The 25286-nt window shown below is 39.6% G+C and overlaps 1 protein-coding gene and 1 long non-coding RNA gene across 4 annotated transcripts in view; one reads left to right on the top strand and one right to left on the bottom strand.

Moving 5' to 3' along the window:
* Positions 1–2353: 2353 nt before the first annotated feature.
* The window catches only part of STK38L (serine/threonine kinase 38 like), a 49574-nt gene continuing 26641 nt past the window's right edge, over positions 2354–25286 (bottom strand). For all 3 annotated transcript variants that reach the window (XM_085324435.1, XM_085324433.1, XM_085324434.1), the window contains 13 exons: positions 23407–23551; positions 21523–21574; positions 20280–20402; positions 19575–19658; positions 16538–16661; positions 15777–15931; positions 14835–14937; positions 13987–14048; positions 12029–12146; positions 11528–11651; positions 9368–9463; positions 7667–7758; positions 2354–6125 (listed from right to left, as the gene is read on the bottom strand). In XM_085324435.1, the coding sequence (XP_085180561.1) occupies positions 5998–6125; positions 7667–7758; positions 9368–9463; positions 11528–11651; positions 12029–12146; positions 13987–14048; positions 14835–14937; positions 15777–15931; positions 16538–16661; positions 19575–19658; positions 20280–20402; positions 21523–21574; positions 23407–23540 (1395 nt within the window). In that variant the 5' untranslated portion in view covers positions 23541–23551 and the 3' untranslated portion in view covers positions 2354–5997. The remainder of the gene's footprint in view (positions 6126–7666; positions 7759–9367; positions 9464–11527; positions 11652–12028; positions 12147–13986; positions 14049–14834; positions 14938–15776; positions 15932–16537; positions 16662–19574; positions 19659–20279; positions 20403–21522; positions 21575–23406; positions 23552–25286) is intronic.
* On the top strand, positions 9996–12760 carry LOC146584601 (uncharacterized). Its single transcript, XR_014898171.1, has 2 exons — positions 9996–10144; positions 10712–12760. It is a non-coding gene; the product is annotated as an uncharacterized LOC146584601 (long non-coding RNA).

Genomic DNA, 25286 nt, shown 5'->3' with positions numbered 1-25286 from the left:
CAAATTCCATGCTATGGACAAGTCTGAGTCAAATCCCACAATAATGTACTATGCTGTTTCAAAAAAATATATTTAAATAAAGCAATAAAGCCTTTATGTGGCAGTGAGGCAAAGGAAATTTGATCTGTAACATCTGCAGTTTAGAACAAATTGTGCATTTTGTCCTTGATGCATTAGTTTAGTTTTGTTGATCAAACAAAATAGGTAATGCTGCTTCTTTAATACCAGCATTGCCATGCAAGTTTTTTTTTAACCTTTGTATTTCAGGCCAAAGTGAATCCTCCTGAAGTACTGCTTTTCAACCAGTGGAGTTCCATGTATAGTGTAATCTTTCTGTGCATTCATAAAGAATCTAAAACCATTGCATCAGCAAACAGCTTGCTTTTGAGACCATACTTGTTCACAGGTTTTCTTGGGTTGTGGATAGAGATCTTTTATCAACATAACAGAGAGCTTGTTGAGACAGAAAACCTGGAGACATGTGTTTCAGTGTCTGGTTTACCAGTAATTCACTATGTCATGATCCAAAAGTTGCTAAAGCTTCTATGTGATTACTTGTTTTTATTAAACAGATGTATTAAAATCATAGGTAGACTTTACAGGGAAATTAAGTGTCCAAGAGTAGCAGAGCCATTACAGTTTTTGGCCCTAGAGATGTCTGTGTTTKAATTAGGGCCTCTGCGTTGACCCGTCAAGTTCTGTAGAGTTGGCACAACTCTACACACACACACAAGGGCACAAGGGATAYATCCAGGCACCAGCTCCCTGTTTGGATTAGTGTTCATTCATACTCTGCATCCATACAGAGGTGCAGATTCTGCTTAAATCCCTGGAAGGACACGATGTATTTTACACACTTGGCGTGTATGTCACACTTGGTATCTGCAGCTGCTGTCTCTCTGTCAAAACATGGAGCAGGGGTGGTGGCAACACCCAGCTTTTACACAACCACTTCAAGATTACAGCATTTACTTTGCTGATGCCATCGTTTAGTTTCTGAGTCAAAGCCAGGAGATACAGAGGCAAATGAAAGATTTGTTTTTTGGATGGGGGAAGAACAGACTTCTGGAGCAGGCAGGAAGTAGATGGGGAGAAACTGTTACCAGCTGAAGGTCGGGGACAGTGTATATAGAGGGCAAGTGTTTCCAGAGAGAGAAGCAGTAGCAGGAAGTGGCTCACTAGAAACATATTTAAAGCAGTTGGTGTGGAAACAAGATGTGGTATCATAACTTTTCATCTTTGAAATTCAGCTCTTACGTAGGCATTTTAAAACCTCTGTGATACTTGGAATTTATATATATGATAAATAAAATTACCATTAAAAAGCACRTTAAGCACTGAATGAACTACAAATGCATCCTTGTCTTGTCCAGCACTTGTAACCGGTGTTGTCATCCCTGCCAATAGCAAGCTGGACAAACTAAGTGCCTCCCTTCTCTCCTCACAGGAAGATTGTCAGAAACAGTTTATTGTTCAAAGCATAAATATTTTGCTTATGTACATGGAACACTTTGTGCAAGAAGAAATAAAATGAAAAATGCGTATCGGATATTTGCAGTATGTTTTGTAAACACAGAAYTATAATATATTTTTAACAGTGGTTGATTTAAAAAAAAAAAAACATTTTTGAGCGTGCTGGAGGCATAGCCTCTATGTTCATCTTTAAAGTGCCATATTTTTGAGGAATATCATATTTGGTAATTCAAGGCAATTAAGAACTAAGCCTGTGTTCTTGTATGCTATGTAACTCAGTGAGAGATGATATCTGGTAACTGGAAGAAAAGTGCGATCTCATTAAATAGAATTGGTAAAATTCTGTTCAAATTGTATCAAACTACTGAGAGCAGTGACTCTGAAACAGAGTTATTATTCGYTGGAGGGCTACAAGGAATGCCAGTCACTAGCTTCTAGCTCCTCTTTGCTTTCAGATGCACAACCCTGTAATAGTGTTTTATATGTCTGTTTTACTGCTGTATCTGCTGCCGCTGCTGTAGACTCGGTAAGAAATCAGGAACAGTAGGACAAAATTATTTCTGTAATGAACTGAAGAACACTCGGCCTATGGAAGCCTTATTTGACTAAATTATGGTCTATGGGGAAGAAGAAAGGGAATCTTTTGTGAAAAGCAATAACCACTTCAGACCTAGCTTCACACGACTGCAGCTGGTATAGTTAAGGCAATTTTTACCCACTAAACAATCTGCTGGAGAGTCTTCAGCACTGTCAATGGAGTTCAAGTATCTCAAACGAAGTATTTCAGTTTTTTAAATGTCTACCATTCTGGAAGGGAAACAAATCCAGTCCCTTCAAATAAAGTACGCTGGCATAAAAGCAATAAAATAAAAACTGCAACTTTACAAAAAGAATGCTACGTTTATTTTCAAATGCTGTAAAAAGCCTCATATAAATTTTTATAATGCTTCTATGTAACTTTCCCAACCACAACTAATGAAACAGTCTAGGAAAAAATATAGCAGTTGCCATTTAGACTCCAAGAATGAGCTGCTGTAATATAATCAACATTAAAAGGACAAAGTACAGTATGTTACAATGCTTGTAATTGCTCATATTATTGAAAAAATGAGAGCACTTTCTAAGCATTAAGAGTATAACCAGGCTAAACTGCAGGATTCCCTACTTGTTGTTGCAGAGGAGGAAAGTCAACCCACTATAAGGAGCCCACACAACACCCTTTGTACTGCTTATGCCCCTCTATCTCCATAGTGTGGAAAGCTTCCAGCAAGCCCCTTTGCACTTAGGTGAATTTACCTATATCAGATGCAGTTATCCCGTACTGTATCCAACAACTCAGGTGTTTAACAATTGACCTGTAAAAATAACACTTATATAACTCTCCAGCAAGGCGAATTAACAGTGCAAATGCAGTATCAACAATATGTGACTTCTGAATCCTGGCAAACTTTTTTTTTTTTTTTTTTTTTTTTAACTCCTTTTGCACATGAAATAACCTCTGCTGATGTCCTGGACTTCAGGCTACTCGCTCACGCTAATTAGAGAGGGAACCAAGTGCAAAAGCTCAGTTGTGTTTTGCAGTCCAAAATTCCTTCCCAGTTTCAGGGTATTCAGATCCAGAATTTGGGTTCAGGCTCACCACTTCCACTGATGCACTCAAGACTTCCCTGCTGGAGTAGGTTAACTTCCGAGAACAATTTGCATACACAATTCCACACTTTAACAGAAGTTAACAAAATATACTTCCAGAAAATAAATTTTCACATGGTTGCAATCATCAAGCCATTTCAGGATCTTTGGTACTCCAAGAAAAAAAAAATAATGGCACAATGACAAACATTGCCAAAGGAAAAAAAAAAACAGCCATTCAAAAGAATAAGACAAAAATAAAGAAGCAAAAGATATGTTACACTTCCATTCTTTTTGAAAGCCAGTGTAGATTAACCTTCTGTTCTCTTTAATCCATTACAGTGTCACAGCTTTACTTTTAAAAAAAATTCCATCATCCTAAAAGCAGTAGTTAATATTCTCTTTAACTTGACTTACTGGTTAAAATAATGCCATATTTTCAAAAAAAAAAAAATAAAAATAAAAAAATCAACTATTGCAATACAGAAGTGTTTCCTAAATAGGCTGCAGGCTGTTCCTGTAAGGATATAATTCCTATATGAGCACTGATATGATTAATCATCTGCAATTTTATATGCATATTATCTTTAGTGTTACAAATATAAGAGTTGAGCTTTTTTTCCAAGGTTGTAAACCAGTGAGTATGTACAGATAGAGTTTTTTAATAGATAGCTTTAAGTTAAGTGTATATTTATCTCCCCTCCCCCAAATCTCACTGGAAAAAAAAATCATCAGTATTACTGAGCATTTGCAGTTTCCATGAAACTTATCATGTCTTGGCAAGTTCAGGCAAAGATTTCTTTTTATATTACACAAACAGGGTAACTGTGGTCTTTTGAAATGTGTTGTTCACAGAAATTTCACTTCTAGTGCACATAAGCCCCACAAACAAGATTGAGAATTAAAAAAAAAATCCTTTTAATTTAGTTTTAATAGCAGTATCCTCTGGGGCCAGGCTTATCCCTAGGAGATGACAAAATAGCGCCCTACTAGTTCTAGGCCACTGGTAGAAATAAGTTGTAAATATAAATGTGCTGTAAGTGAATTACAAGTCTTGGATGGTTATAGATGACCTTTACTTTGTTGACAAGGCTAAAAAATATCCAGGAAAAATTTCAGAAGGATTCTGTCCTGATAGTAGTCAGGGGCGTAAATTCGTGCAAGTTTCAGGAAGAAAAACTGGGAGATGATAAGCTGTTCCCATGTAACTCAATCCTTCAGGCAAAAATTTAACTTAGCCATATTCTGATATAATATTGTATAAACGGAGTGGGCCTAGAGGCATTGGATATTCCTCTTGGATGAACTGAAGACTGAAATTTTTCATAGAAAAGCAGTGTAAACAACAGATGTTAGATGTTTGAAGGGAGACAAAATATTGAGGAAAGACATCACTTAGACCCTTAAGCTTAGCAACTGTTGGATCAGGGAAGACTAGACACATCAGTAAGCCACCCATGCACAGGAATCTTTCTGCTAAATGGGCTTCTGTGCAACAGATGAACACCCCGGTGTGTTTGAAAGCATACAAACAATTCAGAACAGGTGCTGTCATGGTGCCTAACAGCAATATTTATTTTTGTAATGGCTTTATAAATAACTGGTTCCATTTTGCTGAAGGAAAAAAAATCAGCCTAATGGAGTCTTTCCTACTACATGCCAAAACATCCTGTGCTTCACTCTAGTGGGTGTCCTGGGGTGCCCTAACATGCCTTTCGCTACCATTCAAGGCTAACTGTAGGATGGAGGAAGACAGTAATAGTGACTTTGCATGTTTGATCACTGGAATATTGTTCAATTACTGCAAATCTTTCTATCCAAAAAAGGACATTAGATCTCCACCACACTGTGATAAATTCTACGTACTGCAAACAACGTGCTAGTACGGGCAGAGCTGTAGATAAATTTGCCAGCAACCACATAACGGCAAGCTGCCAGCAGACCTAGCAGAAAGAGCCCCATACCTGCTGTCAGTTTGTTACGACTCAGCTCTGGGCAGCACAGCATTTAGAGGCTCTGCTGGCTTCAGGCATGGTTGGTTGTGGTTTCTGGTGACTGGTCTAGACTCAGCTGATCCCTTCGAACCCCATGGTCCAAATTTGAGAGGGATGCTGGAAGAACGTCCATTTTTTCTTCTGAATTTGCTAATAGGTGTAAAGCTCCATCATCTTAAACAGAAATACCTGTAACTACACTTTGAAGCAGAAATGCTACTAAACAGACCACAGGGACTGTCTCACTGTCACACACAGGGGATAAAGGGAAAAAAAAATTAGAAAAGATTAGGGGGGGGATCTGCTGTTACAGGCCTCTGGTGGGAAGGAATGAGGCAGGATACAAGTAGGCCCCAGGACACTGCTATTTTAAATAATCAAATACTGCCATGCACGTGGAGTATCTGTAGACCACAAGTGCAACACCCTTGAACAACTGCTCAGAGAATTTTGCAAATATGGGCAATGCTTTTCTATACTGCATATCTAAAAACCACCAGGTAAGCAGTATAATAACAACGCTGCATAAAATGATATGTTTTTGCACCTGGGTGGATTAGATGGTTTACAGTACAAACAAAGCCACAGTAAAGAGAGGCTTAATTAACCGTTATACACATATAGGCAGTGCAGTTACAAAGGGATGTACGTTCCTTTTATTCCAGTACCTTTGTATAATAAAGTTAACAAAAATATTCAAATAAAAAAAAAAAAAAAAAAAAAGCCAGCTGGCACTGCCAACTAATTCCTGTAGTAGTCTTAGAAATCCTAATCCCGTAGAATTTCCAATGTGAAATTGATGCGCACCAGAGTCAATGTATTGATAACTAACGCCAAGCGGGTCTGGTGATGCAGCTACCTGAGGTTTGTATTTATTTCTTTTGTGGGTTTGTGTTTCGTTTCACAACTTCCCAGCTTTCATGTAGGAAGGGATCGAGCCACGCTGTGTGAGCCCTTCAAACCTCTTGTAGGTATAATTGAGGAAAACCCAGTCTTTGGATTTGTAGTCAGGTTCCGTTGTGTTTGGCACTGGAATTCAGAAATAGAAGTAAAAAAATAAATAGAAAAAAATCTAAGAGCAGTACGACTTACAAGAGGGCTTTTCACAAGGCACTGAAGTAAGTGTGAACTTCATTTCCCTAGTCATCAAGAACCCCCTGAAGAAATTTGGTTTTTATTAAGGTCAGTGGCATTTGGCCACTCTATAAGCTCAGAGTTATATTTGGCCACTCTGCTCAGAGTTATAATTTCAGCATAAAATGTTACTTTTTAGCATGCGTGCACACCATAACAAACTCCCATCCCCTGACAGGAACCTCTCCTACTACCATGAGATACATGATTACTAAAAACGTAATGTTTAGGATGCTTCATGCATCTTACATACATACAGCGGCATCTTCACCACAAATAGAAGAAAAACAATATCCATCCCAAGAAAACTACATATATCACAYATATTTTGCTTTTCTAGGACTTCCTCCCTTCTTATAGTGTCTGCAAGTCTTCTACAGCAAGTAGGAGGCCTAGTCACCTTTTATTTATGAACAACCAACATGGCTTTTATGATAGTTGTTACAGTGAGCTTTAAATTTAGCATTCTAGTGGTTGTTTTTGGAGTTCTACAACAATATTTTCTACTCCAAGTGCCAAAAATTCAGGTGTAAAGTTCATATTGAGGTATCTAGATGTACAGTAACATTTTCAGTGATGCAGTGCATCTGAAATGCCAAAAATAGTACAATATACTTTGCATTGCCTAAATATGGACTTAGATACCTAACCTTAGGCACTGGAGATTGAATGCTTTTGACTTAAAAGGACAAATTTCTTCACCATTAAGTAAAAGCCATTTCAGGGAAGAAAAAAAAGCTTTTTGTTAATTCTGATGTTTGCAAGCATATCACTTATCTGTAATTAATAATCGCCGTAATGTATCTGCCTATCTTTAAAYCATAAATATTTCATTGAAAACAATGGAATCTGTAAGAATTTGGTACCTCAGAGAATCAGGCCTTTTATATAAAAGAATTTCCTGCTACTCACCAATAGGAAGTAACATTAAAAAAACTAAATGATTTGTAGAGCCACTGAAGTTCATAAATTGCTATGTTAAATAACTTACAGTTGGCTCTTATTCATCTGTCTTTAAAATTTCTGCTCACAAATATGCTAAAATTCATGTTTGGCTCAAAACTCAAAAGTTAAAGATCTAAAGTAAATCAGTGCATAATGTTTTAACAGAATTTGGTTAGACAGATAATACAGTAGAAAACTGTACTGTTTTCTATGTTCACCTGTGTGAAAATAAATGCAAACCATTTTTACTAATTAACTTAACAGTTAAAATCTATTTGGTCCTTTTTTCTCCCCAAGCTCTACAGAAGCAGAAGCCACAAGAGTTTATAGGTTTACATTTATACTTGAAAGATACTCTCTAGATCAAGCTTGTATGTTGCCTGGATTTGCATATCAGAAAAATGAATACAAACAAATAAAAAGTTCATAGAATATTCTGATATATCAGAGATTAAAAAAAAGGGGGGGGGGATTTAAGACATCAGTCTCACCTGGCTGTAAAATATCAGATTCAGGAAATTCATCAAAGTTGGAAGTATCATCGATGCTTTTGATTTCTATAGGGATTGCAGCTGGTCTTTCCCTACACACAGAAATAAATCCAAGAACACTGAGTACATGACAAATTAAGTTCTAGTTTTGTTTAACTTAGCTTTTTATAATTACAAAGGCTCTTATTTAACACACAAAGGTCCACTGAGTCCTTTAAAAGTATATCTGACTTGTGTGCTTTCCAATATCATGGAGAGATTTATTGGTCTCCTAGCAATAGTCTTAGCAACCTTGGGGAAAACATGCTTTTCTACCAGCTAAAACTGCATTCCACATTAATGTACCACATAGCTATCGCTATGATCTTTGCTGTTACSAAGAACCACTGTGGTTACTCTCATTTCCAGATCCAGCCTACCCAGCTGAGCAGGATTTTGCTCCCATTTGGAGYCACTAGACATTTGCTTTACAAATTCAGCACTTACCAGCCTTGAACTCCACCTTCTCTATTGTAGCTCGCGTTTCTGACTCTAGGCTGCCAGTAACTCATCTAAAACAAGTTGACTGACATGTTACTGCTATGTTAATTTAATTTAAAAAGTCTGAAGGGGATTGAGGGAGGTTTAATAGTTGCTTAAGTGATCTGCCCCATGAAAGCATTTTCAACTGGAACATGGCACTGTAGGAAAGTTATTAATTTACAACTGTAAGTTTATTACAGCTGTAATTACAGTTACAATTAAATCTACTTCTAGGTAGAGGTGGGGAAGCTTCTTTGCCAGGTTGTTGAATGTGGTATGAGCAGATACGTTACTGCTCTTGCTGCTGTGTCTCCTACACTGAAAAGTTACATGAGGCTTTCTGCACCAGAGGAAGTGAGAAGTACAAAGGCTGGACAAGGCAATCCCAAGTCCGCTGTATGGATTTTCACACACACAAGCACCGTATTACTGAAACGGTGGATTACTCACAACCTTAAAAGGGGTTGAATAATAGCTATTATTTCAGCTGAAAATGTATGTAGGCCCACCAAAGCCTCCTTTAAAGGTATTAACCCTTTGGGAACGCACAGACGTGGCTCAAGCACCTTGCACGTGCAGGTCCACCCTGGAGCTGGCGCAACTGCCTCGGCAGGGCCCTCTGGCCGGGCTGAGCCCAGCACGAGCAGGCCAACGAGGCTGCCGCTCCGAGGTGAGTCAGTGCCTCTTGCCGTGTGCTCTGCAGAAATACCAGTTCACTCAGGTGCAGCAGCTGCAGCACGCTGCGCAGACATGCCCTGTGCTATACTCCTAGCTTTCCTTTTTATTCCTCCATTTCCCCTATATTTTGAGGATATATTTTGCCTTTCTCTTATCCCCACTATAATAAAGTCAACTACAGGAGTAGCTGCAAAGCCTGTTCCCACTGGAAGAGCAGCTGTCTAATGATATCYGAGTGTAAGTCGGGAACAACATAGCCATCCTACCACAATTTCTTTCCATCCCAGGCACTCTGGGCCAACCTGCAGCATGTCAAGATGATGAAACCCTGATCAGATCTATGGACGTCAGCAAGGCCTGAAAATCTTCGTTCCCACACACTAATTGGTAGCAATTGCCTTTCAAAATAGGGGATAAATTGGGAGGAATTATTCTTGTCATCATAGTGCAGGAAATCCTCGCTTTCCTGGCTTTTATTCTTTATATAAAATGGATATATACCTGATATGTCCCCAGTCCACTCCTTCAAAGAATGGATGGCTTTTTATTTCTTCTACTCCATTACTACCAATTCTATTTTCTGAGTCAGTACAAAATCTGAAAAAGAAAAAATAAAGAAAATATTACAATAAAAGTAGACAGAAGCAGCAGCAAATAAAACTGCTATCAGGAATTCCTGTATCAGGAATTCGAGGAATTAAAAAAAAAAAATTATCACTTATGAAACAGAAAAACAGCACATTGCATCTAGGAGAAGGAAATATTAGAAGGAGAATATCATCAGAGTCCCAAAACAGAAGGCCACGATGACAGTAACTTACACTTTATCTAAACCCTTTCATTCCCATCTTCAAGTTTCATTAAAAGTTGCTGCTCTGCCGGTCTTGCAAGATGAGTTTGGAACGGTGCCTTCTCAGTCCCTACCACTGAAAACTCCTCTGCACATTCTCGGCCATTTAAAAAGCACGTTTTAAAGTCAAGCTCACAGAAACATCCACACTAAGTAAAACAGKACTCCTGTCTGCTTTGACATTTTGGAACTACGGTGAGCCAACAGACAACTTCAGAAACACGCTGGGTCCGTAACGCACCCAATCCTCTCTGTCACCCCCTCYTTTCCTCCCTCAGGGGTCCCGCTGCTGGTGTTTCAAGGACCCGAGGCCGAGCTCCGATACGGCCCAGCTGCATAACCTTGGCTCAGACTCCTGAAGAAATCACCAAGCTGTGAGGAGGAGCTGTGAGAAAGTCTGCAGAGCAGAGCCAAGCAAGATARGAAAGGTAAAACCGGAGGCAGAGAACTGCCATGTTCTCTCAGCTGGAGTTGAGCAGCACTTGGGAAATAACATCTCGTATTTCTGCTGTAGCCCAGCCAATTGCCTGCTGCCTGATGCTACTAATAGACCTCAAACTTTGTAGTAAGCGTTAGCCAGACCAGGTCTCAGGATTTTTCAGGCCTTGTCTGAACTTGAACTTAGTTTAGTTTGGTTTTGTCCGTATCCACAGAATCTAGGACACTTTTGCTTTGTCTGCAACTCGTCTTAGGCTCAGATAACCATTCTCCTAGCTATAAGGCAAAAGTACCCAATGGTCACGTGTTCGTTGTCTAACCTGCAGTTTTGGCCTTGTTTTGGTAAATAGTCTGACTAAAGATGTTTTTAACTTAAGTTCTTTGCTTAGTTTTGTGCAACTGTATGCTTGTACTTGAAATAATTTAAGCATATATCTATCTATATATATATATCTATCTATATATATATATATATCTGTATAACTAAATTTGCAAGCCAATCAGCTAGACATGTTAACAAATAAACTGTCTTAAATATATAAAAATGCCTCAAGCAGACCTAAGACTGAGGAAGAAGAAATTCTCAGCAGCAACACTGTACTATTCCCAGTGAAGAACTCGGCTGCCAACAACACATCGGAAAGGTGAGGAAAAAAAATAAAAAAGCTARAGAAATAGATACTAAAAAGTTTGTGTGTAACAATTTTATTACATTATTAATCAGAATTAGCACTAATTAAGTAACTTGGACTGTAAGTGCTGGTATCACTAACTGTCTGTTACAAGAGTAACTGTTTGTTGCATTTGTTGCCTTTGTTGTATCCTGCTGGAGCTGCTTGGACTAACCATATATCCTAGTTCTTAGCTCTGTGTATCAAGCTCATTCCCTTTTTGCCTGTAACAAATTCATATAAGCTTGTAATACTATCTTTGAAAAATATCAAAGTTAAAACCCCTGAAAACCTCCCATGGCAAGAGAGCATTTCTGCCTGACATCAAAAACCCTCCAAAACTTCAATGCAGACAAAAGAATGGTAGTTTTGAAAATGTGACTGTATCCAATACATCCAAAAATTTATTTCTCTTCTGTACTGGTGAGTGGTTGCTTTTTAGTTCCCTCTCTCAGGACTGAAAAACTGTATTTTAATCACTATTTTCTTTACAGTCTGCTCCATTTCTCCTGATACAGTGGTACAAATCAAGATCTTTRGAGCTTATTCCCTCCTGCTAAACAAAAGGCAAAGGGAAAAAGACTGGGAAATTCATCAAGGATGGTGAGAAGTAACAAGCAGCCAACTCTTCCTCCTAGTCTGAAGCTTCCTTTCTGCAGGATGGAAGATGGCTGTGTCTCTGTGTAGATTCTTGTTACTGACCTTAGAATTAAATCTTTTGATTTCTCTGAAATGGGCACCTCTGGAGGAAATACCAATGTTTCTTTCCAGTTCATAACTTTCCTGTAAGTTTCTTGCGGTGTTTCTGAGCAGAAGGGTGGATACCCTGCACAAACAGAAAGCAAAATTAACAAGTTTTTCCCACAGTAGGAAGGTGACCATGGCTTTTGCCACCATGGTTTTTTCATAATGCAACGTTAAAGGTTATTTTGTTATGTCCAGGTATGAGACTGAACCTCAAAACATTTAACTGTGGAACAATTAACYGAGGCATATGGTAAATTCCTCCTTTCTTGCTGTCTTCTTGGAAAGAAAGATGGGAGTACTTTAAAGTTTCCTGGAAACTGAGTTTGGGGCTCATTTCAGGAAGAGGTGAATGAAATTCTATTGCCTGCATTATGACGGAGATCAGTTTAGATGATCTAATGGACCGGTTACCCTTGAACCCTCTGAACAATTCTTGGGTTGTGGTTTTTAACATACCTATTAGCATTTCATACATAATCACTCCCAAAGACCACCAGTCACATAGCTTGTTATATCCAGTCTGCATAAATACTTCTGGTGCAATATAATCTGGTGTGCCAACAGTAGAATATGCCTGGAAAAAAGAAAAAGAAAAAAAGGAGTAAACTCTTTAAAAAAATTATTAATTTTTATATTTTGGAAAGCTTTTTGCTGGGGATTCATATACAGTATCTTGTTGTTTGGATGGATGACAACGTTTAATTTGATTATTCACAATATCTAAAATCCCGAGAACATTATTCTTTTACGTAGATGAGCACAGACACAGAAAGAACCTTGRAAGTGAATGGAAACCATTCTCCCTAAACGTCAAAAAAATCATAGAATATCCTAAATGTAATATCAGAAGGTCAGCTTAGCTAATATTTCAGGGATGTGATAATACAGGTAGCTGTATTACCAAAATACCCAAGAAGGTGGGRTTTTTTGGTTTTGTTTTATTTTTTAAGTATATCAAAGTGCTAGATTCCCATGCGTGATACTCTTGATATGCTAACTGTTCCATATATTACCTTGTCTTCACTGCAAGATTAATTCAGGCTCTAACTGGACCCAGGCTTCATCCCTTACAAACCAAAAAAAAGCCCTTAAATAGGCAGGCCACATGGTTATGGGCTAAAGACTAAATCTTGAGGTACCTGGGAATTTCTGCTTACTGATGGAAAAATCTCTGCCTCCCCCCCCCCCCCCCAAAAAAACCAAACAAATCAAAACAACTCATTCAAAAAAAGAAAAAAAAGACAGTTTTGCCAAAAAAAATGACTTTTACTTTGGAAATGGAGTATTCTGCTGTCATTTGTTTGACCAGGAAAAGAAATATTTAATTTGGCTGAACAGAGTTGAAACATTTAGTTTTGAACCAGTTAAAAACAGAGTGTGTGTTTCCTTYATGAATACTTTTGGATACAAGTCGCTATTTTAACCTTTTCTTCTCTTTGTTGGACTGTATTATGATCCATCTAGCTTTACTGCATAGTTCTGCCAGGTCAGTCTTTACTAAATTTTGAGATTTACTTTTTCCGAGGATGCAACTCYAAGAGGGAGAAAGAGCCTGAACTGTGAGGCAACATGACTGCAGTGTAATTCAGTCTATCTCAAAATGAAGACAAGAACAACTCAAAAGCATTTCCGAAATACTGTAGCATATCCCTTCCTAAACAGAGGGATCAAAATAAAAAGTTCCAAAATTTGCAGATTTAGGGTTCTGGAACTGCTACTTGGAGAGAATTATAGGAATGGCTGAAATGCTGAAATCTCCAGGGTGACAGACCGTCTTAATTTTACTTCCATTCAGTTAAAGCCAGAGTGCCTGTTACAACTTGTCTGCTCTGCACTATGGACCCAGGCTGTGTCACTCCAGTGCCAGTATCCTCCACTGCCTTTCCATAACATTCCCATTCAGCACAGGAACAAATTTTGCCACGATTCCCTGAAGAAAGTATCAGCTCCTCATCTCACTGCAGCACTGCCAACTGCGGGAATTAAACGCAGGAGCTTGCAAACACAGTGTCAACATGAAGTCAATCGAGCAGATAAATCAAGATAATCAAGATACAGCTTTGCTGAGTGGCTGCCGACACTTCAGATTAGTTTGTCCAGATGCTTGTAAAGCAAACAAAGGCATAAAGTAGTGCAGGGATTCACTGGTCACAGCTCTGAAAATTAACAAAATAACACAGCTGACAGTCACCCTACCCTCTTCCCCAAAACTCATGAGCTACTCCACAGCTGTAATCACTAGACCATCTTGTTTTCAGTGAACTGGAATTTCAGAAGCCTAAAGAGARCTGCATCTGTGATGAGGGCCTCTCAGATTTTAAGAAACAGTAGCATTAATGTCCAGTCTTTATTTTATGTTTTTCTGTATATTGTTTCAGAGAAAAAAAWATATATATTTAATTTTATTAACTCACCAACTGTCGCCTGTTCTTCTTCCATGTTTCTGCTTTTCTCTTTGAGTTCATGTTCTGAAATGCTAATTTACAAAATAATTATTAGCTGTTAAATGCATTTGTAAGAAGTAAAGGCAGAAAAGATTGATAGCATGCCATTTTCAATGAATGGCTATTTTGTCTCTTTAAGAAGCTTTCTTCTAGAAACAAATACCTAATTACAACTGAAGAGTGGAAAAGTAACTCATAGTAACTACTCAAGTAGTAACTACTGTCCAGTTTGAAGCTGAGAATCACACAAGTAGGATACTTCATCAGCGATTCGAAACTAGAACTTTCTGAAAGCTTTACAGATTAATCTAAGATCAGCAGCCCTTGCTGTTGAGGCTGTTAGTGTACATTGAGGTACGATACAGAACACTGCAATGTCTTTTAAAACAGCGAGTGTAGAATCTAAGCAGAACTGTAGAGGAAGTTTGTGTTTGTAGAATAAAATACTAACGTGGAAGTGTGACTGAGGCATAGAGATGAACAACTTTACTCTTATGAAAAGATTCATGAGATCATCACTGACTTCAGTCAGTCAGTACATGAAACCTATTTTTTTATCTGAAAGATATTTTGGCAACTTCAGTAACATTGGTATGAAATACACATATTCATTAAAACACATATGTAAAGGGAAAAAGGAAAAAAACTATTGAAATAATTTCTTTCCTGTGAAATCCTTCCATGTGCTGGGAACAGGTTTTCCAACTAAATGTAATMAGCCTGACCAATGTTGCTTAACGCAGCAGAAATAAATTATGATGTGGCATAGCTGCAGCCCAACACTATTTAAACATTTGATTAGGACACCTTATACTTACAGAAGTCACTTGGTGGGTTGTGTGTAAGGTTCCTGTAGAACTCAGTTCTGTGAGCTTTCTTTAAACCTGTGCATAGCCCAAAATCAGAGAGTTTTACATGACCCTAAAAAATCAGAAAATAAAAATATAGTAGTGCTCGAAAACGCAAGTTGTTTTAGTAACTGCACTTGCCTTCTAAGGCTGAATATGAAAAACAGACCCGCACTGGCCTGTCTAGTCCGAGGCAAGCAGGCAAATAACGATTGAATCCTGACGCACCTGGAGAGCGTGTTTTCTTTCAGAAGGGTTATCCTTGCCTACTGGGAATGTTTACAGTCAACAACGCCACCACAGTTGAGGGCAGCTAGTTTGCCTGGGTTTGTTTTAAACTGGATACCATTGAGACTCGGAAGCCTCCAGCAGAAATTGCTTTTGTTTTGTTTTAATGGTAACCTGGTTTTAACCACATTCCCAGGTGTCAACGCCAGATAGTCTACAGGTTTGTGTATGATGTTAGACTGGCTGTTGTGAGCCCTGAAGTGGACCCAGTAAACAAGATGACCGTTCCCTCTGGCGAGCAGATAATAAAACAAATGAGATTACTTACTAAATGATGATTTTAATTCCTGCAGTTATGTGAATGTCTCATGCTTTCACACTTCCTGAATTAACCTAAGTATATCAATTTTTACTGTCTATGAATACAAGCATGCGGACACACTCGTAAGTGGGTCTTTTCATGCTCAAAAGGCTTTCCAACAAAGAAAGGAAAAGGCTAGTTCTGCTTTGTTAAGTATACAGATATTCTCCAAGGAAGAGCTAGTGACCATTTTCTGCCTTTACTACAGTTAGTTTAAATCACTGGTGTGACACTACYGTTTCATGGAATTACTCTTGATTCACACAGCTGTAGATGACATTATCTGCAGACTGAGATGTTTAAAACATAGGCAGTTTACGTGCCTTAGCATCCAGCAAAAGGTTGTCTGGTTTAATATCTCTGTGGATGAATCCCAGCTGGTGAATAGCATCTATGGCCAACACAGTTTCAGAAATGTAAAACTGCGTCTCCTCTTCCGATAAGGTGTCTTTCTTCATTAGTAAGGTCATCATGTCACCTAATCAGAGAGAGGAAAATACAGCACGGAAATCAGACTGTTTTAATCACAAGGCTTCAACGGATTCCAAATCTAACCTTGTAACTGACCTTCTAGTTACTAATCATAAAACTACTACTGCAAGGACCTACAGACCCAACATACTTTTTAGGAAACTGCATATAACCCCGTTGAAAATTCTACATATGAATTTTAACTGGATAGCCCAGCAGGATACTATTTTTTTTATTATTATTATTTTTTAACATATATAAAATTTTAACACATACTACATCTGTTGCATAGATAAGCTGTTTCAGCAAGAGCTATCTTTTACTTTACTATCTTTAGCAGAAAAGAAGTGGAACACTGACTAGAAGAATTATTTAATCCAAGCCTGAAAGAATTATTTAATACAAGTCTGAAATTATATTAACACCCTCCTTAGCCTTCCCTTTTCCCCTAAAAATCAGGAAGARTTACATTACTGACACTACACTTCAAACTGCATTAAAACTTTGTATTATCATAAATTCCATAGCATGCCTGTTTCTAATATTTTTATAAAGCTGACAAAAGCATGGAAAAAGTACTTTTATTACCCAGCAACACAATACATAAGCTTACCTCCAGGTAAGAACTCCATGATCAGGTAGAGATTTCTTTTATCCTGAAAACTGTAAAACATTTTCACTACCCAGGCTCCATCTGCTTCAACCAGAATATCTCTTTCTGCTCGGATATGGGCCACCTAAAATATGTGGGGTTTTTTGTAAATACTGTTATTAAAGGACAATTTAAGTACTTAAGTACTGAATGTCATGTTATATTCCTAGTCCTGTAATATATCTGCATGATCTTTRACAATGAATCTTTTTAAAAATCTTTTTTTTTAAAAAGAGACTAGATCCTACAAAGTCCTCAAAAAGCCCCAAGAGAAACCCACAGAATTCAACTGAATGTTGAAAATAACTTTTATGTAACTTTTCCAAAGCAATCTCTAGAAACACAAAGCATAATTATTTAAGCTATTTCTCTTTGTTTGCAAGAACTGAAAAAGTTGGTSGGAAAGTGCAGTTCCCCCTTTTACTGTATCCTAAAAGGAAATAAGGTCATTAAAAATATATATATAAAGCTCGTAGGGGTCAACTCAGTAATRTAGCATCCCTACTGCAAATTCACAATCACACAAATAGCAAAAATCCAATATGCAACTTAATGTACAAATCCTGATATAACGATTGGAAAAGATAGAGCTCATCTTAAATAACACAAGACTTAAGGGTGAAATGAYAGACGCATCATGATTATTGTCAGAAGTTATCAAATTTCTCATGTAAATATACAAAAAAAATGAACTTTGGGGAGGAAATGGGAAGAACCTTGGGCTGGAGACAGGGGAAGGAGGAAGAAGAGCAGATGGAGCCACTCCTCCAAGAGAGGAGCAGGACGCCAGCCCAGAGCTGATACAGCCCTCGCTGCTGCGCATGTYGGTCCTGGGCAAGCGAGTCTGGACTCTCTGATCCTCACTCGAGATACTGAAGTCCTGGCTGCATCTTTGAAAACTATTAACAAACTTGCACCAAAAACACATTAAGGAATGTTCTGGGATTTGAAACTCTTACTTGAAAACAGCATCAAAATARGACTGGTCACAAGAGATGCTGGCACACTGCTGCATTCTGCCACAGGTGAGCAGGTCAACTACATGTTTTTAAATCGGGATTTTTTTGTTTTGTTTTGGGGCAGGAGGAAAGGAAGAACTTTGTTCTCTGCTAATGCTTCTTTTGCTAGTTTCTGCTCCAAGTGTTGTTTTTGCCACTTTCACACAACAGATGAGGCTGGAATGTGTGCACCAAGGGGGAGGTTCTCCCCCCAGATTCTCATCCAGGGAAGAAGATCCTCTATCACATATGTCTATGCAATGCTCTTGGAATGATTGTGTGGGGAAAAAAAAATCACTGCAGATCATTATAGGACATATGCAAATCACATGTAATCTTTTTGGTGCTTTTGGAGGGGTAGTTTAAAAGTTTCAACAGCATTTCCAATCAACAACTTTCCCTGACAGGAGTATTTTAAAGGAGAAGAGGATAAAATGCATTTAAGGTTGGGTCAATACTGAGAAATGAAAAGGTACAAGCCCACCAATGCTCACTTCAGTCTTGCTGGTAGAGAAAATGCAGTRGCTTTGAAGTCCTCTGGCAACTTTACTTGCACATGCTGAAGTTAATTTACTTTATTTCCAAGAGTACTGTTACTTGAATAGGCCAGATTGAAATTCTCGTGGGCAAGCCTTCCATGGGCTCAAAGGACAATGTCATTTTGAAGTTTATGCTTAAGAGCTACCACCTCATGTATTTACTGGAAACTAAGAATAAAGCGCATTGGAATAATGCACACTTGCTGGGTGTTTTACTAGAATTCTGGAGCAAAATGAAAAAGAGAGATGGAAGCATTTCCTGACAGCTCTAAGATTCTCCTATTTCAGATACCAGAAAGCAACTTTGGGAAAGAAAATATGTAGCACTCTTCCAGCTTTCAGGGCTATTTCCAACAAGTAGCAAATGAAGAGTCTCCTTCACTTTCCCCAATTCTACTGGCCAGGAGTGGCTCTATAGCAAGCATGCATCCAGTTCATACTGTCATGCGTCCCCTCCCTGTAGTAGGCACTTCAAACTCATTTGATTTATCTAGCTCTATTCTAAATATTCTCATTAGAAAATATTTCTTTCCACTTCTCTCTTTCTACATGTAGCTACACCATATAAAATTAAAATCTTGCTTAAAAAACAACCAGGATATCTCCATTGCCACCCTACTTGAAAGTCTTAGTTTTCTTGTATTTGTGCCTGCGCACATCCTGGCTGCTGTGCAGAATATGCTGCTTCTCTCTGGTTCTTTACATCCAGTACACAGCATTGAGGAGCCAAGAATTCAGCAGTGGGGGTGGAGTTTAAAAAAAAAAAAAAAAAAAAAAAAAAAGCCCTGGTACCACTTCAGGAGGAGGATGCCATAAAAGAGCTAATGATGGGGTTTGGACAGTTCGGAAGATGGTAGTCCTCTAGCTATCCTTTCCTTGGGACATCTGCACTTGATTTCTTTGCTTTGTGGTACTAAAGTATTTGCCTCATCCTATCAGCAATTTGCAGTGAATTGTTGACTGAAAAGCAGAACAAAAGAGATACAAAGCCTGACTAAAAAGCAAAACAAAAGCAAAGCAAAGCCAAACAATGAACAACATGACATCTGTTGGTATCTGACTATCCAAAGAAAACGTCAAGTACTCTTGATTTTTATTTTGGCATGGTATTATTTTTCAAAGAGCATCTTCCTTGGAGTGCAGAATTAAGGATTAAGCACTAAAAGGTCTGCAATAATAAAGGAGGAGAGAGAAAATAATCCTTTGTTACTGTTCCAGTTTGGTTGTAAATAAAACATTTTCACAAATGTTYTTACATGACCTGATTTCCTAACTTCTGCTTTTCCTTTTCTACTGTGATAGCACCTCCACAGAGGCCTTGGACTGCAATACCATTATCAGGGCTACACAGAGTAGGAGTGGAAAACACAAACAAATAATATCTGGCACAAAGAACTTCAGCATCTGGCAATTTTCTAGAAAAAGTAACTTTGAAATCTAGAAGTCTTATATAACACAAACCTGCTCTTTCTCCAGCATATCTGCTTTTCTTAGTATCTTCATTGCATAAATATGGCCTGTATCCTTCTTCTGAACAAGGCGTACCTATAATGAGAAATACAACCCAATCAATCCTATATACCTCATAAACTAGACCCCAGTGAGCTATCTACTGGAAGATTCAAAATTGCAGGGCTTAGAAAGGTGCTTTTATTACACATTCAAAAACACATGGGTAAAGAAATATATGGTGTAGAATTATGCGGTATGGCATATAATGCTGCCATTCTAACACTAGTTAGATAGCAGATAGTTTGAGGTAGTTATTTTCTTTAAAAAATTACTAGTTACTAAATCCCAGATGGCTGTGAGACTGCATATGCTAAAATGTAGGAGCAGATAAAATCATGATGTGACACAGGGCAGGGAAGAGGATGTTTGTGGGGAGGAACAGTGCAGCTGCAACTCAATCACTTCAGGAGGCAGCATGGACAACATCAGCAGGGGCAAACAGAAAGCTGCAGGAAACTAAGGCCCTTTGATGACCCTTGATAAATCTGTGCACRTAATCCATTCATGGTCTTAGTCACACTTGCCGACTTGCTAAAAGAACTATTCTTCTACAATCAAACTACCAAATCAGAACTTCTTATTCTATAATTAAAATGGTTAATTTTAACATTTGATYCAATTTTAATATCCTGTTCAACCAAGAAATCCACAAACCTCCCCAAATGCTCCTCTTCCTATAACTTTCAAAGATTCAAAGTCATCCAAGCCGAGTCTAGTCCTCTTCAGTCGCAGAAACTCTGTTTCTTTGCGGGCATGTTGTGACCTGCGCAGTTTTTTCTAAAGAAACACATCACATGRGAACTTGTAAGTCATTTGATAGTAGAAAGTCCAGATATGTAATTTCCTTTCCTTTGAAGTATTTCCCATTCTTATCCATTAGGATTATAGAAAAAAAAATGTGATAGATAAATCTTGAAATTCTCCAAGTATGAGCCAGGAACACAGTATTTTATATAAAGTTACTAGTCTTAGTTTCATCCTTTTTTTTAATATTACCATCTCTTTATATTTAAGTAACATAATCAATGAGAAGGCTTGATGCAGGTTGTTTGAACCAGTAGCCACTGGCCAAGGCAAGGGCTCTACTTTTGGACCATGTGAAGGAGGAACATCAATAAAAGCTAAGACTTGCACATGGCCAAAACCCAGTGACGGCAGGCAACAAGGAGCCTGACAAACAGCAGAGCACCAGATTTTGTTATCCATTTGGATCAGGGAAGGAAAATACACTTGTATTTGAAAGAGAGTTCTTTCCAAAGCCTATCATATATTTTACTCTAGAAAAATGTCAGTAGGATTCACTCTGAGAGAAGATAAGCACACACCTATGCTCCCCAAAGATGCTACACAGATGGCAGAGACTGCTAACAAGGCCCATCTATGCAGCCTGCTGGATTTTGTACTAGGATGATAATGTCATTTAAAACCACAAGGCGGCATTATACACCCACATTCGCCTTTCACTCTTCCCAGAAGTTAGGTTCAAACTTGAGAATTGACTGAGACACTGTTATTATTTATTTCAGTGCCTACGCTGAAGGCAGTGAAGGCAGCAGTGACGTGCTGGACATCGGAAAAGTAATTTATTGATCGCAATTCTGAGACATGCCAGCTGGACAGAGCTCCCTTCAAGTCCATATCCRAATGGAGCAAGAGTGCAACAGCTTTATTGTTTAAATGAGAAAACTGGTTCAGCATTTTGTTTTCTAGTCACTTCTCCCATGTGTATCTCACCCTTTTCTTGTGTCTAGGCCAAATCAAATGTTAAGCAATTTTAAACTTCATTTACATGATAAAAYATACTGTTATGCTAGCTGATGTTAAAGGTAAGCTCCACAAATGCCAATCTGAACAACTGTTAGGAAAGCAATCTATTCAGATATTRCGTTAGTGTTACCTCCTCATCTGCTAGGCCTTCCTCTTCCATAGCCACTTCCAGCTTCTTCTGCCTGCAAAGGAGGGACATGGTAGTTTGTTTGGAATTAAAAACAAATATAGGATTATAGCAGGATAACACAGATACCAAACACCAAAGAGCTTGCCTCAAACTGCACATCGGAAAACCCATTATTTACTTTGTGCCTTTAYTCATTTGTGACCAGATCTGTTGAAAATGTATAAGCACATTTAAGCACATGCTTTCTGGATGTGTTTAACCACATGTATTTACAGATTTAAGCATTAGAAGTCCAATCACACAGTTATCACTCTAAGAATTTGTATTTCTTTAAACAGTCTTGTTGAAGTAAGGATATTTATTCTGATTTGCAATCCTAACTAATACAATAATAGAAATAGTGGGGGGATTTAAAAAATCTCAGCTTTGCCTCCAAACACGTATCCCATCGCAACCCAGCATCAGCTTCCACCCGCAGGCGCAGCCTTGTCGACCTCTCCCAGAGGCTCAAGCCTGCTCCTGCTCACCCGACTCTCATGCCAACTAGTTCTCCCCTCCAGGATTCGGCACCACCCTCTCCCACTGGCCTGCCGGGACCCCGGCTCCCCCCTGCTGCGATGCCTGAGAGGAGCGGGCAGCCTGGGAGCACCCCGCGACCAGCATGCAGCAACAGGAGCCTGCTCCTAGCAAACCTCTCTTTTTCCGCCCTGGAGATGTGTCCTTCTGATGCTCAGGCTGCAGTTTTTGGAAAGCCACTTGCCTGCAAATGGCAGCTGAGAGTTTGAGCGCCGCGTACCAGGCAGTTTTTGTCTTTCCRCACTTCAGGAAGTGCGGCAGGATACCCTAAATTAAGGCCCCCATTAGASAGCCTATTCTCGTAACTACAAGCAGCTCAATTGCATGGGATAATCACTGAATACGATGAAGAAATGGAAACCCTGCTGCTTGGCTGAAAACCCCTCAATTAAAAACATATTACCAGGGGAATGATAATTTCAGATGCTGATGACACTCTGAAACACAACACTTATTGTAATCAAATGCTTGGCACTTTGACACGTAATTTAGCAGCACTTCACCACAGTGGAGGCAGATTGGGGTCCCGATGACAGAAATTAAAAGGATGACAACYGATCTGCACTCCAACACAAGGAGYGCCAGCCTGTAACACAGTGCCAGASAAATGTAGAGGTGGGTCCTACACTGCCCCCAAAGTTCTTCCAGCCCAGCCGAGATCCTACCAAACCCACCATCACCGACCCCCCTCCCCGCACCTCGTTTCCACCCCAGACGCTATCTCTCTTTACCCGTCATCCGATCAAACCCCACAATGTTGATCCTCTTCCCTATTTCTTACCCGCTCCTGTCTGCGGAGGCCAGGGGCCTCGGCAGGAGTTCAGCACCGCAGGACACGAGGAGATGCCACAAGCCACTGCCTTGTGCAGAAGCAGGTTACAGCACCTACAGCCCTGCGCTATTGGCCCCTCTGTGGAGTTTATTCCTTGGGGGAACAGGGGTTAGTCAGTCACTAACCCCTCCATCAAAGTAGAAACCTCTCACGTGCTGCAAAATGAGACCTTGCATAGAGCGGCTTCCACCAAGTAGTAATAATTTGATGAGGAGGTAAGTTGTACGGGAACTTCAAAAGCGCAGGCTCAGCCACTCGGCGACCACTCCGCACAGCTCCGGGGGACGCTCACGGGTTTATCGGCACAGATGACCGCTCAAAGGCATCCCGTGCCCTTAGATGATCAGCTCTTTGCTTCCRAGTAAAGAAAGCTTAAGAAACACTCTACACCCAGGGATTAAAGTGCCCTCGTGCAAATGCCACCAAAAGCCAACCCCAAACAGCTGCAGAGAGGCAAGAGCAAGCCAAGACAGTACCTGGTTTCTCGCTCTTCGTGCTGGATAATGAGGTTGCTGTAGAAGTTCTCCAGCGTGAGTTTGGCCACCGTCACTCTCTCCCGGGTGTGGTTACTCATGGGAAAGGATGTTGTAGTCCCTGCAGTCATCGCCATGGTAACATGTACTGAAACAGAGCATGGCAAGTCATTACTCACTTGAAAAATATATATATTTCTCTTCCCCGCTCTCCATCCCTAAATTCTCTGGCACTATGAAATTCACAGGAAAGGCTTTAAGGAAGTCCATTAAAAAATTGTATTAAGTTTATTCTAAGATAGGAGGACTTACCACGCACTCTCTGGAAAAAAAACATGTTGGCAAAACAAGGGGTGAATCATTGCAAGAATTAGGCAGACTCTGGGCAACTCGGCCAGCAGCACTGTTCCGCAAATTAGAAAAATGTACCTGTGGCTGACTGGAGCCCAGTCTGGGGGAGAGAAGAGGCAGTGGAGCAGGAGGAGGAAAGCAAAAGGAGAAGMAGGCTGCTCCTGTGACTGGGCATGCAGAGTGGTATCATGACATTTTGAGACTGAAGAAACGCTAGGGCACTACCAACAGGACAAGATAAAATGAAAAAGTAAATGAACTGAAACCCTAACACGATCCAAAAAAGAAGCTATGCCCAGTATAAAAAAAATAGCCATTAAATATCTCACATTTCTGAAGCCACTCAACAGAGCTGCACATGGACAGCTGGGGGATTTCTAGAAACCATCCCATCAGATAATGCAATGGCCACATTTTAAATGGAAAAAACTGTCGCTGCTTCCCCCCGCCCCACCAAGCAACAAATCAACACAAACAGAAAACTCTTCCACAGCCTAAGTGCATTAGGCAACCAGCTCTTTCCTTCAGGACTATCTCTGTGCCACGCTGACAAGCAAAGGAGCATTTTGTGGAGCAGCTCATTCTTTGGAGAGCTCCCTGCAGCGGGATTCTTGGCTTTTTGGAGAAATCTTAGAACAGCACGCTCCAAACGCAGCTGCACATACACTCTTTATGTAGATAAATGTGGATAATCTATGGAGATACTTCTGGGTCAGGGCATGCGGTCAGTGAGCACTTAAGAACTGGAAAAAAAAGAAGAGATAGAAAGACTGCACTTGATTAGACTGAAACCTGGAAYGCAAAGAACTTGGATGTGCTAGAACGACCCTTTTAATGCTGGGCAAAGATGCCTTAAGGCTGCCTCGACTGAATGCCCYATCCCATTCCCAGGCATGGCTGATCCAAGGAAGCAGAGAGCATAAAAAAAAATAATAAGAAAAGTATGGTTCGTCCTAGAGCTGCTGCTCTGTCTCTGAAGGGGTTCAGGCAYGCTAGGGAAGCGCTGCAGCACCCAGCAGGGCAGCCAGGCAGAGCAGCGTCTCATCCTGTTCGTTTGCTTGGCTTCTGGGAAGCAGTACCCAAGTAAATCCACTACCTTCGCTCACTTCTGCAACCCCTCTGCTTCACAGGGGCGTTTTTGAGGAAGACAAATCCTGAGTCGGTTTTATGATCTCTGAGCCRGTCCTGATGCCTTTGTACGCGACTTGATTAAAAGTTTCAGATTGGGGTAAATTGTCATTTTACACCTCCCACGAGAAGGTTGTTTAATTCTGTTTGAGGGATTTTTGCATCGGATATGCCTGCTCCTCTCCCTCCGTGAGGGCAGCATTTTATCTTGCAGATTTTTAATTGAATTTGGTGTGACAATAAAGTATTTGTTGCCACAAATGCAGCTGCTGGGTCACAAATAAAGGCGTTTTATAACATTATGTGGATATTACTATTTTCGCTGTGTATCTTGGAGTGTGCAAGACACCAGAGTTTGGAGAATAAAAATGTATTCAGCCATACGCCTATAAAGAGGCTGGAAT

The sequence above is a fragment of the Rhea americana genome, unplaced genomic scaffold, assembly GCF_003343005.1.
Source record: "Rhea americana isolate MKP2758 unplaced genomic scaffold, rheAme1 scaffold_91, whole genome shotgun sequence".
NCBI classification, from domain to species: domain Eukaryota; kingdom Metazoa; phylum Chordata; class Aves; order Rheiformes; family Rheidae; genus Rhea; species Rhea americana.
This window is presented reverse-complemented; position numbering and strand designations above follow the sequence as displayed.